At 31.2% G+C, this 17,321-nt stretch overlaps 1 protein-coding gene across 1 annotated transcript; it reads right to left on the minus strand.

The window, feature by feature from the left end:
- Nucleotides 1-1,263: 1,263 nt before the first annotated feature.
- LOC106778760 (probable LRR receptor-like serine/threonine-protein kinase At1g74360) lies at nucleotides 1,264-5,281 on the minus strand. Its single transcript, XM_014666748.2, has 2 exons — nucleotides 4,866-5,281; nucleotides 1,264-4,608 (listed from the first exon to the last, which is right to left on the minus strand). The coding sequence occupies exons 1-2, from the start codon at nucleotides 4,987-4,989 to the stop codon at nucleotides 1,394-1,396; spliced, it is 3,339 nt and encodes a 1,112-aa protein (XP_014522234.1). The 5' UTR covers nucleotides 4,990-5,281; the 3' UTR covers nucleotides 1,264-1,393.
- Nucleotides 5,282-17,321: the final 12,040 nt, after the last annotated feature.

The following is a 17,321-nucleotide window of genomic DNA, read 5'->3' on the forward strand; positions in this document are numbered from 1 at the left end:
CCTAATTAAGACCTAAATCTAGCCTATGTATTATTTTAGAAAATAAGAGAGACTTCTTCTTTCAAACTCCTTCTATTTTCTTAACCATAATCTTATCAAAAGTCCAATGTTTTGTCTCGTATGGTCTTCCATCACAATATAAAAATCATATTAGGTGATTTCTTTTGTTCCTTAACTTATTAGTTTGCATGTTAGAAAAAAAGAAACTTTTAAATTTTATTTTTAAAAAGTCTTTGTTAAACCATATGACCACTATAAACCTATTATCTTACCACACATATTCAAACAACACTTGTCAAAATCTGTCAAAAGGTTTTAAAATACAATTCTATGATCTTTTCTTATGTTTTTCCTATTTTCACACTAACAAATCAATAAAAAAATAGAATAATTGTATTTATAAATATATAACAACATTTGTTACTTGCTATTATATATATATATATATATATATATATATATATATATATATATATCATTTGTTATATTTTGTTGTTAACATATATAAACCTCTTAACGAAAATATTTTCTTCATATAAGTTATATTTCATGTTCTAACAAATAATACAATAATATTTCATTTAGAAATAATCATTTATTTGATGACATTAAATTCTCTAATTTAAAATTCAAATATTAATCTCCTTAACAATTATTAGAACATTGACTCTATAGGTTCAAAATGTTGGGACAACATACTTTTGAAAAGGATGGAATAAAGTTTAAACTCTTTTCACACACTAGACCATTCACTGCACAAACAATACAAAACAGCATAAACAATTTTTTATATTAGTTCAGTCAAATTGTGGTACTTGCCCAATTCATTAATTTTATATTAAATTAAATTCACATATATTAAATTAAGCTAGTGATATATGATAATGGCTAAGAAATTTTTTATTTATAAATAGAAATTTATTTATATATTTCTTTTGTTAGCATGTTTCTTATTACAGTGACGTGTTTCTTATGTTTTGTTGGAGTTTTAAACTCGTTTCTAACCATTTTTTTCTTTCTAAAAACTAGGTTAAAAGTCAGGTTTTGGTCGGAAACCTGTTTTAGCAGGAGAATTCACTCCCTGTTTACTGTATTTGAGCTCTGAGATTCTTCATAACATAATTAGAAATCTTAGGGACTGATTGATAAAAGAAATATTTTACATTGCCATTGATTAAGACAAATTGAACAGAGGTGCTTAGCATGCACGAAAGATGTTTAACAAAAGTAAAGTCTCAAGGATACAGAACAAAATTGAGGAACTTCTGCAACATGAATAATGAGTTTCTTTACACAAGAAGAATCAACTGTGTATGACATGTGTTTTCTATGTAAACTGTATTGGAACTTACACTATGCACAATTTCTCTATCTTGAGTCACAAAAGGCTACACTACACAAGGTGTCCATAATTTGAGTCCCCAGTGGGATCATATATCTTAATAAGCATGGCTAGAACCTCCTTCATGTTAGGCCTAGCCTGTGGTGCATCATGTGTGCATTTCACTCCAACTTGGAGCAACTCACCCATCTCCTTAGCACCCTCAACCACCCCACTTCCCTTCAACAAAACTTGCACAGATTTACCTAACCCTTGTCTTCCAGAATCCATCATAACACGCCTAGTCCATTCCACCAAACACTCTTCTCCTCCATCCACTGCTCTTCTCCCAGTTGCTAGCTCCATAACCAACACCCCAAAGCTGTACACATCCCCTTTTGTGGTGGCTTTCCATGTTTGTCCATATTCTGGTGCAACATAGCCCACTGTGCCAGCCACTATAGTGCTCACATGGCTGTCTCCAACATCAACAATCCTAGCAAGTCCAAAGTCTGTGACCTTGGCCTTCCCATTCTTGTCTAGCAACACATTACTGGCCTTCACATCTCTATGCACAATAGATGGGTAGCACTCATGGTGTAAATAGACAAGTGCCCTAGCCACATCAATTGCCACTTCTAGGCGCCTCCTCCATTTCAACCTTTTTGTATCAGTCACAAGTTCCTCCAAGCTTCCACCTCCTATGTACTCATAAACAAGTATCTTCTGTGAACCATAGAGACACCAACCGTACAGTGTGACAAGGTTTGGATGAGGCCAGCTAAATCCATGACCACTTAGAACCTTCATTTCAGCTCTGAATTCTTTTTCACCCTCAGTTCCTTCCCTTTGGAGCTTCTTCACTGCCACCTCTCTCCCATCCGGAAATGACCCTCTATATACTGTTCCATAGCCACCCCTTCCTATGACTCTTTCCTCCGTGAAGTTGGAGGTTGCTTTCAAGATGTCTGCATGTGTGAAAACCGTCTTGTTCAGGTGGAATATCTTAACTGTGTCAGAATACCATGGTGAGGATCCGGAGCTTCCTGAATCATGTGCTTTCTTATTCTTTATATTCTTCATGAGGTTCTCTGGTTCCACAGATGGACTTTTCACCAAGAAACATATTACAAGGAAAAGAAGTCCAAAGACCACGATAGCTAATCCTAGAGCCAAAACCAGAGACCATTTTGTGGGATTTTTCAAGACTCTTTGTAATGTGCTATTTCTATCGTCAGAGATGTTAAAGAACTTTGGGAGTATCAGGTGGGGGTCACCCAAATATGAATCCTTGTCAAAAGTGAGTAAGTGTCCGGATGGTGGGACTGTACCAGATATGAGGGGATTGTATGAGATGTTGAACCTGCTAAGCTCATCCAAGTGTGCCAGACTTATGGGAAATGCTCCAGAGAAATTGTTCCTAGACAAATCAAGATCCTGTAGACACTTCATGTCGCCAATTTCACTTGGAATTTCACCAGAAAAATTGTTTCTGGTCATGTTCAAGACTACGAGTGGTAAACCTACCATCCCTAGAGGGAATTTCCCAGTGAACTTGTTATCTCCCAAATGCAACATGCTAAAGTTTACCATATTTTCAATTTCTGAAGGAATCTCTCCACTCAAATCGTTCCTACTTAGCTGAACATACCCTGCTATGTGTGATGATCTAGCAGAGGGATCAGAAGAACACATGGGGAAGATACCATATCCTTTGAGCAACCTGTCCCAAAGGGCCCTACAATTCTTCCTTGTCAGGATGGTATACACAAAGCTGAACGGAGGGTAATCAGCAGGTATCCATCTCTTCATTCCTAAGCACTCACTATTGCCAGCAACAACTCCCCCAAGACTCTTTTTGTTTGATTCAAATGTGGCCCTTGCATTCCTTCCAATTCTTGTTAGATCGGGAGGAATTTTTCCATATAGTTTGTTGTTTGCAAGGTTTAGCCATAACATGCTCGAGCAGTTTCCCAACTCTGGTGGGATTTCTCCGGTTAATGAATTATCTGAAAGGGTTAGCCATAAGAGAGAAGTCAAGTTTCCAAGGCTTGGCGGGATCATTCCACTGAAATTGTTGAAGGCAAGATCAAGTGCCATAAGGTGAGTCAACTTTCCCAATTCAGGAGGAATAGGTCCAGAGAACTGGTTGTAGGTTAAGGTTAAGAAAGCGAGTGAAGACATTTCTGAGATTTCAACAGGTAATGGACCAGAAAAATTATTGAAGCTTAAGTCCAAACGTCCAAGGTTTGTCAATGTAAAAATGCCTGATGAGTTCAACCCTCCAGTGTATGAATTTGAGTGCAGCAAAAGAAACTTCAGTTGCTTGAATTTCCCAAAAATCTCCTGCACTTCGCCACCAAATTGGTTCCTGCTCAAATCCAAGATGAACAAATTGGTCAAGGTCAAAAGGGTCTCTGGGATATCCCTTGAGAAAGTATTGTTCGCCAAGAACAATCCCTGAAGACCAGAAATGGAACCAATTTCACGGGGAATATCTCCCGTGAAATTGTTACTGGAGAGGTTGAGAACCACTAAGTTCTTGCAGTTGGACACCTCCTTGGGGACCTTACCAACAAATAAATTCACTGAAAGGTCCAGTTTTTCGGTGCTACAGTTTACTGGAAAAGCCTGGGGAGGAACAACCCCAGTGAGAAAATTCTCTGAGATTGAAAACTGTCTCAGCCTGGAAAATCCAGTCCACAAGGTCCCATTTAGATGGTTGGTGCTCAAATCCAAGTGCTGCAAACTCAAGCATTGATCAAAGAAGCCATGAATCCCACCACTCAAGTGATTTTCTGAAACATTTAAAGTCACCAAACTGTCACAAATGGCAGGGAAACTCAGCCCAAGTTCCCCACGGAACCTATTAACAGACAAGTCCACGGTTTGCAACTGAGTCAATCCCTTTAGATTCAACTCCCCCTCGAGAGTATTATGGGAGAGATTGAGATACACAAGCTTCTGGCTCATCCTCAAGTCATCAGGAATCCCCCCAGAGAGAGAGTTCCAAGAGATGTCAAGGTGTCTGAGCTCAGTGAGATTAGAGAACCCATCGAATATGTTACCATATATTTCACTGTAAGAGATGTCTACTTTTACAACCCTCAGTGTTGTCCCGTTCAAGAGGCGGCAATCGATTCCTGACCATTCACAAGGATTTGAACTGTTCTTGTTCCAGCTTATGTACCCTCCTCTATTCGTACGAGTTTGGGCCAGCAAATAAGATTTCAGCTTCAGCAGAACTTCTGCGTCAGTGTCCAACGAATCCCCAACAACCAATTTACCTGTTCAATCACCACAACCTGGGTAAACGTGAAAGACAACTAACAAAACAGAATCAATGATCACCCAGGAAAATCTTAATAAACAAAAATAAATAGAGAATCTAACAACACCCCACTACAAACAAAGCTTGGTGCTTTTAATACTTAATAACAAATACTGCTCTCCAAAACAATCACTATTATAAACCCAAAAAGGAGTTTGAGGTAAAAACTTATCTTTTCTGGACAAGATGAGCGACAGAGTTTTAGGTTAGTACCTGAGAAAAGGATCAGGAAACAGAGAAACAGGAAGCCCCATGAATCGGTTTCCTGCTCTGACATTAATGATGATCCTCCTTTTCTTGTGCTCTGTGTACTTTTTGTTGTTTTGGCAAAACTCATGTACTTGATAGCTGTGGCAGGGAATATAATAGAACAAGAGGGAATCTTTGAGGGACTCAAAACTGGTGTGAGGACGTTGAAGGCATTGGGTATGTTGTGTTGTTGGAAGTTGGAATGGTCTACCAGTGCAAGGTGGTGGACAAAAAAACAATTGAACTCTGAACAACACAGTGGCTTGTGTCTTTGTTTTCCATTTTCACGTCGCTGAGGGGTTTATTTAATTCAATTCAATTTATGAGTGAAGAATGAACCAACGACTGTCGTTGTAATTAATAAAAAAGAAAGTGTGGTTGATGTGGTTTGTCCCCGAATGTGAATGTGAATGTCAAATCATGTATGTTTCCAATCCGGCTATTTGTCATAGCTATACATGCTTCATTCATACACATTTTTCTAACATTCCAATTTTACTATACTTCAAAATATTGCATTAATCAATGAATAATCAAAGCAGAGAGTTTTGGATTTGGTGGGAAAGGAGTGGTGGAGCCGCCATTGTTGACCGCTTTGACGAAGATTGGCTCGTACGGATTTAACTACGTTTCCACCAAGCAAAGCCTATTATCTCTTCTCTACTCAACTATTTCTAACTCACTCTTCTATCACCACTATTTATTCACACACACATTCCATAAATTAGATAAATATGAGGATAGAGTTCAAAAGTTACAACACATGAAACACGTGAATTAAAATATAGTAAAAATAAATAATTCTTAAATTAAAATAAAAACATCAATGTTTCACAACTTACATTTGCCTATCATTGTAGCAAAACACGAGGGATAATAACCATAAGAAAATATAATTATTAAATTAAAATCAAACAACCAATATTTCATAAGTCATTTCATTATTGTTGTGGGAAAATCCATGGGAGAATAATATTTGGAAAGTTTTTACCGCATTTCACTCATCATTAATATATTAAAAAGTCGATTTATATCTTCATATATTAATTTAGATGATTCATTGCATTTACTATGAAATAGCTCGATTCACAATTTTTTTTACTTAAATCGTTAATAAAACTCATTTACATTATGAGTTTCACGTTTAATATTATACAATATAATTCAAAGTATTCCTCACCACACACCTATAAAAGATCAAAACAATATGTTAGGTCACAACATCATACAAAATATATATATAAACATATAAATATTAAATCACACATGTGCTTCACATATTAACTACAATGTCATCATCAATATGTAGCTTGAGTTGTTAGAAAAAATAAAATAAAAAAATAACAAGACAGAAATATGGATAAAAAGAGATTAATCAAGCTAAATAATTTTTATAACAAATAATAATAATATCAGATAAAGTTGTAAATGACAAAAAAAATTAGAAAGAGTCTAATTAACACATGCAAAACGCTCTTTTTAGAATGAAAACACTTTAGGGTATGACAAGACAAAATATTATGTGTTTATCTCCCAAGATAGATATAACTCGTTAGATCGATAGAATGCAACGAAAGATTTCTAAACCTTATGAACACTAATGTTTTAAAAGATTGTACAAAGCGAGAAACATAACACTTTTATATGAGTTATGATGTTTGTTGTGTGTTTTAGGAGTCAATTGTAATTTATCTAATTTAATAAATAGTAATTTGTAATCAATTTTATTAAAATAAAATGAATATAAAAAAAAACCATTTATCCATAATATCATTTGCCTCTAAAATTAGTATTGTATAAAATTAGTAACAATATGATTTTTTTTTTTTAATTATACTAATATTTCTAACATGAGTGACCTTTTTCCCTTTCTAACCGATGAATATTTTCTTGCTTGAATGATCTCATGTTACTTAAGCGACACTAGTCCCAAAAGAGAATAAATTGGCATGTTTTCTCTATCAATGAGTGTTCTCTCATCATCATCCTCTCTTACTATTGAACTTTCGCATCAATGCTTGACCCATGAGACTTGTTATTAATCCAATAAATTCTAAATACTCTATATAACATCGTCATACCTCAACACTTAAATGACCAATTCATGCTTGAGTCTTAAGTGTCCTGAAAGAGAGAGCATTCTCAAGTCATGATTGAGTGACATGCAACGTGACTTTAGCGTTCATGTTGGTTCTTGAACAACACTAAATGGTGCATGCAATAATTACTCATGATTTGAGAATTGCTTGAGTGAGAATCACTTTTGAATCGATATTTGTTTATAATAACAACATTTTATGTTATTCTATACTTATTATACCAATATTACTCATTATACTTCATTTTAGTTATCCATAACATCCACTGTACACTCACAATGGTTATAATTTCCTTTTCAATTTCATAATGATATTTCAATTATCCAACAATCCCAAATAGGTGTATATGATTATACCCTAACATCTCACAATTATTAACAATCACATACTTTAAGAACAATACATTTTATCTATATGATTCAATCCTTACATGAATAAATATATACTTAATTATCTTATCTTATTTCACCGATACAAAATAAGTCTATTAAATTGATTCTGGAGCGCATATTAGATCGGTTCTACAACCAATTCAATATACATTGATGTAAGACTAGATTGATTATGAAACCTATCTAATATATACTCATATTAGATTGGTTTTGGACCAACCAATTTAATACCTTTAACTGAAAAGAAAAAAAAAACATTTTCAAAAGTGACCATGCGAAGGTGCAAAGGAGAGAACGACGAACCACCAAAGACCATCGATGAAACACCACAGACCAGCACCAACGAACTACCACTAGTGAACCGCGAAAGAATCATCATGGAGGACTACACACCCCGACTGCAAAGCACCATGGACAATACATTTAGTTGACTAGGAGACTTCACGAAATACCATGGGGATCAACAATGCATATTAAGTAAAGTAGCAACGCCATATTGCGCTTCATTTGCAAAAGAGATGGGGAAAACACCAAGCGTTTAAAAGAGACAACAATGAAGAGAGCTTTCTCCACAAACAAAATCCCTGGGCATGAAAAAATGAGGGAAAAAACACTAACTTGTTACATCGATTGTTGAAGAGTGGCATGGAAGAGAAGAAAAATCTTGTTGAATCGAAACGTGACAGTGCTAGGACACGACGACAACGATGATGGACCCAAAAGAAACGAGAGCTTCATGGTTTTTTAGTAGGAAAAAGAAGAAGAAACAATAAAGGTACGAGAAAAGACGAAGTTCAAAAAGTGAAAAGGATTTTCATTCTTTATAATGAAGAAGACATATTAAATCAATTGTTTTTTTAACTAATCTTTTATATATATATATATATATATATATATATATTACATTGGTTCTTTCTATATATATTAGATTGATTATCTATAATGAATTTAAAATACTTTTCAATATTTACAAAATTCTTATCATATTTTGAATTAAACAAGGTCCACCACAATCAATTTTATATCCTATTCTAATATCATATTTTTCACTAGGGTTTTAAGGTAAGGTACCTACTAACAAAACTCTTTTAAACATTTTTAGAAATCGAACTATACTATTAAAAGGAAAGTGTTATGAAAAAAAGATGAGATAAGTGAAAAGTAATAAAGAAAATGCGAAAAAGAAATAAAATGTAATAAAAGGAAGTACAGAAAGGAAATGTAAAGTAAGAAAATAGACAACTTTAAAAAGCACTGTAATTTTTTTTTTAATAGAAAAAAAAAAAACTACTAATCTATCTTGGTTCTGGATATTGGAGGTTTGTATAGAGTATCTAACACTGTGAATATTGGAGGTTTGTATGTATCATTCTAATAGTTTAAATGATAAACTAAGGGGTTATAAAATTGATGAAACAAAATATATTTTCTTAATATATAAATATATAGTATTAATATAATTGTCAAAACTAAATATTTGTAATAATAAAATATATTTAAAACAATTACGGAAATTATAAGACAACAAAAAAAAAACTCTTTTGCATCACCATCTTTCTCTAATGATGCTTCCATATGTTGACGTCAATAAGGTGATCATCGTATAAAAAATAAATAAATACATAAAAAACACTGAAAATAACAAGGTAAGTTAATATGCATAAGAGTTATTCTAAGACAATTAAATCCTATCATATATAAACTAAACATTGATAAAATATAATTACTCATATCAACACACATAAATAGTTGAGTAGACTCAATTATCTGGATACATGTTTTTAACATAGGATTTTAACATAGACATGACTTGTAGTAGTATCTATATCCTATATAGTCATAAACAAAATGGTTATCACCTTATCATCTACAAGGTTAGTCCCGTTTACATCTAGAACCAAACATTGTCTATGGACTAGGACCTCGTACGACTCTTATCACAACTCATTCTACTCAAATAGTTACTAATGTTCAAAATATTTCCTTTCTGAACCTCTATATGTCAATGCATATATTAAACATCACAACCACACAATTTTTAACAAAATTAAATCAATTCAAATATTTAAATTCATATTTTTTTATTAATTATATTTTGTGCACAAATTTCATATAATTTCAAACTTATTTTATTACCTAATTTTAACTTATGATATGTTATTTAAAATGTGTAAATATTTATATTTGGATAGTGTATTTATAAAAATTATGTGAAATTTGATATACATAATTATCAAGACAATATCATAAAGTTTAAGAGGATTTATTAAATATAGTTTAGTTGAATCTAAACTTTATTTTTGAAAAATTGATCACCTTAATTTTAGCCAGAAAAATTACTAAATCTGATAAAAATAAATAAACTAGTCTAAATAAGTGTAGTAACTTTCATAATAAGTTTGTAATAGGTTATCACTTTTATTTTTTTATTACGGTAACTTTTTTCAATTTCGTTATATTATTTTGAATATAATTAATTTAATTTATTTTTAAATAAATAAATTAACGTAACATTTATTACTTCTTTCGAGATGAGTTAATTTTAACTTATGAATGTATTATTCACATTTTTATTAGGTAAAATATTTTTTTGTCTTTGGTTGGTAATATTCGAAATGGTTCCTATTTTTTTTGTTCAATATATTCCTAAAGAACGTAATTTGTGTTCAATTTAGTCCTTCTTACAAACTCCGTAAACCACAAACAATGACTAAATTGAACACAAATTACATTCTTTAAGACTATATTGAACAGAAAAAAGACTAAATTGAACAAAAATTACATTCTTTAGAACTACATTGAATAGAAAAATAAAATTGGAATCATTTCGAATATTCTTAACTAAAAGTGGGACAAAAAAAGGTATTATACCTTTTTATTATGGAAAATAAAATTTTAACACCATTTTTTGACACCATTTTGACACTGCACACGTGTCAAAATGTGGTTGGACGATTTCAAATTAAAAAATAAACTTTGGTTTTTTTCTTCCAAACATACCCCTGTCTCAACTTTTTTAATTTGAAATCATCCAATCACATTTTGACACGTGTACAGTGTCAAAATAGTGTCAAAAAATGGTGTTAAAATATCATTATCCTTTTATTATTGTAAACTACATTTAAACATTGCGTGTATCATGTCTAGTGTGATTGATGTTTGTATTTTACTTTATTATTGTAATACTATCAATTTGACTGAATCATGTATATTTATTTGTTTTATCAAAAATTGAAACCAAAGAATATTTAAAGAAATATTAGAATAGATAATTAAAGTTATTGAGTATGAATTTATTTTAGTAATTATTAAAATATGTATGTATTTTGTTGTTGTAAAGAAAATTGAAGTTGTAAGGAAATGGAAAGTAAGATATGATGGGTAAGGGAATCTTTTAATGTTGTTGTCCAATAAGATGTGGTCCAAAACCAATAACTGGTTGCTTTTTATATGTGAATTTGTCGCTCTCGTTATCCCTTTTCAAACAAGTATTCAGCAAATTCAAATTTTCCAACAAAACACCGTTCAACAAACACCCATCATCACAACAATGAATGCCACACGTGATACCCTCCCGTCACATTCTTCATTTTCACTTTACACCATTCTTAATTAACTACAGTTACTAATTTATCATTAATAACATTATATTTTATAGACTTCTCAAAACTGATAACTCGATTTGACTTAATGTGGTTCATCGCGGGTTAGTCCCTTAGTGAATCAATTTTTTATTCACTTATTAGTAAGTTAAAAAAATTTAATTTTGACCCGAACCACCATAAATTGATGGATTAAACGGACAGGTTCATTGACTCATTTAATTATAAGTTTTTTTTAAACAAAAATACATTTTTTTTAATTCAAATCTAAATAAACATCACATTAAAAAGATGTTAAACTCCAAAGACAATTCAAAATTAAAAGAAAATATCATACAATCTAAGTATAAGTCAAAAACATGTACAAAAGACGAACAAATAAATTTTCAATATTGATAATTTTTGTATCACTTGTCCATTTATAATATTAGAGTCTTAAATAGATAGATCTATAATGTTTTTCTCTCTTGAAACATCTTCTCTGTCACTATCTACAATATAATACAAAAAGTGCTAACTAATAATATTAAAACACAAACTAATAAATAATTAAATTAAATTAGGTGGGTTGGTGAACCAATCCAGTTCATCACGGGTTCAACCCGGTGAGCGAGGTTCTAAGTAAGCCGGGTTGAAAAATAACTCATAAAAAAATTACATTTTTCAAACCCAATTTTGTTCAAGCCCATGATGAGTCTGATTGACCTGCAGGTTACAACTCATTTTGACAGTATTAGTATTTCAACAAAAATTCCAAAACAAAATTTAATTTTATTTTTAGTCTCCTGTTTACAATATTTCTTTATTTTCACTCTCAATTTTTATTTAATAATTAGGTTATCCAATTATCATAATTGAACATTTGTATTCTTCCATAAGTAGTCTGTTAAATTTTGAATAACATGATATTATAAGGTATTATGATGGTAATATATTGCCTGTAACTTAATCATTAATTATATTTTTTATGGAAATTATGAGAGACAAAGTGTAATTAAGTTGGTCTAAGTAAAAAAAATGGATAATGATATTTAGACAACATTTGAACATTGATTACGTGTCAATCTGTGATTGGTCAAAAATTATTCCATAATCAATAATAATAATCATAAACATTATTGTGGAGTAATTCAGATTGACACGTAATCAATGTTCAAATGTTGTCAAAAAAATGTTCTCTAAATATCATTATCCAAAAAAATATGTTTATTGCGACGTCATTTGATAGGTGTTACATTAGTTGAATATCTAATGCAAGACTTTCAAAGAAACAAAAATTGTATAAATATGATACTTAAAAAATCTTAATATACATAATTGGAATAAGAAAATTAAAACACGTTCAACAAAAATTGGGTTAAATATAAACTCAGTAATTTTAATTTTAAAAAACATCTCAAACAATAACAGAATGAAAAAATATTTAAATTATAATTGATCTTAATTCATAAGCAATGAAAAATTATTAAATATAATAGTAACAATATTCATCTTCCAAATCATGGAAAAACTATTTGTATACTTAATTTTGAAAAAATAATATATTTTTTATTTAATAACAATATTTGTTACAATCAATATTATTATCGTTTTTATTACCACTAATTGTTATTTTTAGATTACCATTAGTTGTTATTTTTATTTTATGATCACCACATTATTTATCTTTATTACACCTATTGTCCTTATTAATATTATTATTTTTATCACTATAATAACATTATTATTGTTGTTTATTAGTATATAAATACATCTTTAAATTAACTTTATCAGAATAAAAAATTTAAATTATTGTATTATGAAATGAAAGTAAAATATTTTTTCAAAAAAAACAAAGAAAAGGAAAACATACCCAATAGTTATTAAAAGTTTTGGAACTTACAACCGAAAATAACTCTAAACGGTTAAGAATCAAATTTTAAGCTTAACTTAACCATAGATTTCGTTGTACAAATTATAATAATATCTAAATTATAACTAACATATTAAGAAGTGAATTTTAAACATAATTCAATTCTATAAAACCGATTTGTAAGGTAAAATTTATACTTTACTTATATATTATAAATCAGCCTTATCTCTATAGGACTTCTAATGTAAAGACCTGAAAAATAAAGTTAAAGAGTTGATAGGTGCATTACTCTAATGAAACCAGGCTTTGATGGTAAAACACATCCAATAGCATAAATAGATTTTTAATATTTTGGTTCATTACCGTAAGCACACCATCTCTTTAGAAAACTTGTTCTTAAGTATTCTCTACCTTCTCTCTACCACTTCTTCTCAATGAGCCAGTGGATTTCCGATCAGGTGGTGCCCAAGCATCCACAAAGAAGTGAGCTCCAAAACCCACCGATCAGTTCGGGTCTTAGGTGGGTAAGTTGTTCTGTCCTGTTCTCCGCTGTTCTTGAACTTGGACATGCAACCTCTGCTGGTTGCATGTGTCCTGTTCTTTACCCCTTTCTGTTTTTTGCAAAATCTTGAGCTCTAAGAGCTGTCTTCTATCACCAATTTGGTGAGCTGTAGGGTTTTGTTGAGTCCTTGTTGTGCATGCACTATAGAAGCGGTGTTGTGAGCTGAACTATGAAACCCTAAGGTAATGGGAGCTAGAATACTTCTTTAAATTGGTTGCATGTGGTATATGTATATTGAGTTCTTATACTGCTATGTTGTTGGTGTTGTGTTTTGGTTTTGAGTAAATCAAATTACATGTGCTAGAATGTATGATTGTGGAACTGGGATGTTTGATCATGACTCTGTGAATTAGTGTGTGTGAATGGAATTGGGGAAAAGTATAATGTTGTGATTGAAGTGATTCAGAGTGTAAATTCTGATATGATACTTGTTAGGAAGGAAGTCAAGTGAATTTAGGCATGTTTTAGGTTATTTTAGAGGAAGTGAGGTGGTGATTTTGAGCAAATGAGGTCTAGAGCATTTTTGGACTGTTGGGGCAACTTAGGTAAGTCCATTGTGACTTGTTAAAATCATAAAAGGGGTCTAAAATATGTGCAAAGTAGTAGAACTGGCATTGGGTTCCTAAGTTGTTGAAACCGGAGTTCTAGAATTGAAATTGAGTCTTAATCACTTTAGATTTGTAGTAAGGAGGGTTGGTATCATCTAGACAAGTTTAATTAAGCATAAAACAAGAATTAAGAGTGTTAGAAGTTAGTAAAACTGGTTAGAAATGGTAAAGGGGGTGTGAGTTGCATAAATCTGTAGAATTTGTGTTCTGTAGATTATGCATACTTGCTATGCGAATGGTCTCGCATAGCAAGTCCTCATAGTGAGGTGTGCCCTGTTTGGTTATTCGCACAACGAATTTGTGCGTTGTGCGAGTGGTTGAAGAGGGTTCCCCTCTGTCTGCTGATTCGCATAGCGAATCTAGTCGCTATGCAACTGGGAGGAGTTTGGAAATAATGTTTGTTAATTCGAATAGCGAATAAGTGCGCTTTGCGAATGATTGGAGAGCTTGAGTCACTGCTTGGGGCACTCGCATAGCGAATTGGGGCGATATGCGAAGGTTTAGGGTCTGAAAATGTGTAGCAGAATTTTCAGTTTAGCTGAGCACACAGACTTGGTGCGTTGAGCTAATGGGCTTTAGCTGAGCGCACAGACTTGGTGTGCTGAGCGAATGGACTTTAGCTGAGCGCACAAGCCTAGTGTGCTGAGCGAATGAGAGTGAGTAAAACCCACTTTTTCTGTTATTCGCACAACGAGTTTGGTGCGCTGAGCGACTTGTCCAGAACCTGTTTTAGTCTTTTTATGCCTATTTTATGATAACCTTGAGCTATGTTTTGATTAATGGAATGGTGTAAAAGTATCTACGATATTGTATGGTCAGTGAGGTTATATGTTTGGATTCAATGTGATGATATTATGGTATTTGGTGGTTCATGTCTTGAGTTAAGTTTCAAGTGAAAGTATGGTTGATGGACATAATTCCATGATCCTCAAGGGAGGTTACATGGTGGTGCCCTGTATGGTTGATGGACATAATTCTATGATCCTCACAGAGAAGTTCCATGGTGGTGCCCTTAGAGTGTTAGAATGATTTGCACGGAAGCTCAGTCTTGGGGATTATCCTGAAACTACAATGGTCAATCATTCTCAAGTAGAGAGGATTGAACCATGTCGTGAGTAGTAGCAGGATGTTTTAGTCTTGGAGGCTTCTAGTATGCTCTAAGGCGTCGTACAAACTAATCTCGTGGGTGTGGTAGGGTGAAACAAATTGGCAACGACTTTACAAAGCAGTAGAAGCCACCACGAGTGCATGACCCACCATAGCTTGACAATCATTCTAAGTCCGGACAAATCAAGTTAAAAGTGAAACAAGTCATGTCTGTATAGTCTAGTATATCTACCTTTAACTTGCATATTATGTGTGATTGATAGAACATGATTTTTTTGTATACCTAGTTCACCCTTACTTCTGTGTTTGTCTGTCCTTGTATGTTTTCTTTTTTGCGATGATCACTTGATTGGTGTGAGCTTAGGGAGACATCTGTTTCGGTTACTCCAACGATAGATGATTGAGGAAATTCAGTAGAGAAGTCGAACGAATCTACAGGAGTAAATATTGTCTTTCGTAAGTTTGTTTTTTTATAGTAGTTAATTTATTATATATGTAATATTCATTTTAGTAATATTAAAAACAGAATTTTATATCCAACACAATGTTAGAAACTAGAAATATATAATTAAATCTATACATAAATAATGTATTGGAGGGTCCCTTCCCAATCCTCAAAACTACTTAAAAAAAGCAAAAATTGTTACTAAGAAATGATATCAATGTCTGCAGTACAGTCGTGGCTAATGATATGAATCTGATATTATGAACGTGTGACATTGATAGCCTAATTATATTATTCCTTTTAATTTAATTTAGGATTTGAATCTTCTCACTGGTAAAAATAAAAAAATAAAAAATAAGTAGAGTGATATTGCGTAAGTTCCTTTAAATTAACTTTTATGTTTCTTACTTTCTAAAACTTGAAGATAGAAAATTGATATAAGAGAAGGAAGATTACTGTTGATATATATTTTTATCGTTATGATGTATTAGCTGAGATCATTATGGTAATTTGTGTTTAAAAAAACTGGGAAAACGGAAACCTAGTCAAAATACATGTTATTATTTATATTTGGAAATTGGTTTAATATTTGTTTCTTGTAATCTAGTCTTTTCAATTTGCATTAGAAATATAAACTTTAAAAGTTAATGACATGGACGTGCATGTTATCTTTGGCTTTTAAAACATATTTCTGCTGATGCTATGAAATAAAATACGGTTATGTTACATGGAAATTTTGGGTAATAAACGGAACGTTTGAAAATCATTGTTAAATCTTCCATTCAAAATACCCTTCTCAGCTTTTCATTGTTGACTACTTCCATATGTAACATTTTATTGATAAATAATTCTCTATGTAACATTTTTTTTATTTTGAGTTAAATATTTTTTTAGTTCTTAATTTTTAATAAAAATTGAAATTAGTTTTTTTTTTTAAATTTTAGACTAATTTAGTTTAAAATTACAAGATTTAGTCTTTTTAATTAAATTTTATTAAATTTATTTGAGTTTTAAATATATTTCTCAATTAATATTAAAAAAAATATATTAAACAAGCAATTTAAATATTATCATGACATACGTTTCAAATGTCAACAATTCATTCTCACGTTTACAAAAAATTAGAGCAATTGGCTTGGCAGGAAGATATACGTAGCTATGACAATAATTGTTTCTACCATTAAACTACAAACTCATTTAACAAACATCAAAATTTGACCTCGCAACTAAAAATCACTACATATTTTGCAGTTTGAAATTTTTGACATTTTTTTTAAGAAATTTTTTCATTTACTTGTTTACTCGTTTTTTTTCAGGTATTAAAATTATGATACCAAGAACGGTTTTTATCAATGATGATATATTTGATCATTCATGATGATGATACGAAAGTTATGATAATTTTATTATAAAAATAAATTTTTAACAAAAAATTTAATATGTTTTTAGTTTTTTAATTTTAATCTAAAATTAGAATTTGATTTTGTCTAAAACTTTGATATAATTTAATTTTTAAGTTTTAAAAATAAATTGATATAATTATTGTAATTTTATTATATTAAAATTTTTTAGTTATAAAGTGGTGTTTTTAATTGATATTTGAGTTTTTTTTATCTATTTAACATGTTTAACTCAAACATCAATCTCAAAAATCACTTAAAACGTAAAAAATATATTAACATTTTTAGTTAAAATAATTACATCCATTTACTTTTTAAGTTAAAAAATCAAAATATATTAAAATTTGAAAATA

This window comes from Vigna radiata, unplaced genomic scaffold, assembly GCF_000741045.1.
Source record: "Vigna radiata var. radiata cultivar VC1973A unplaced genomic scaffold, Vradiata_ver6 scaffold_349, whole genome shotgun sequence".
Lineage (NCBI taxonomy): Eukaryota > Viridiplantae > Streptophyta > Magnoliopsida > Fabales > Fabaceae > Vigna > Vigna radiata.

Bases quoted from the DNA above. Each gene is read 5' to 3' on its own strand.
- LOC106778760 (XM_014666748.2), bottom strand. From the start codon at position 4,989: ATGAGTTTTGCCAAAACAACAAAAAGTACACAGAGCACAAGAAAAGGA. The intron at 4,609-4,865 runs GTACTAACCTAA...GTGATTGAACAG, and splicing joins TTTCCTGATCCTTTTCTCAG to GTAAATTGGTTGTTGGGGAT.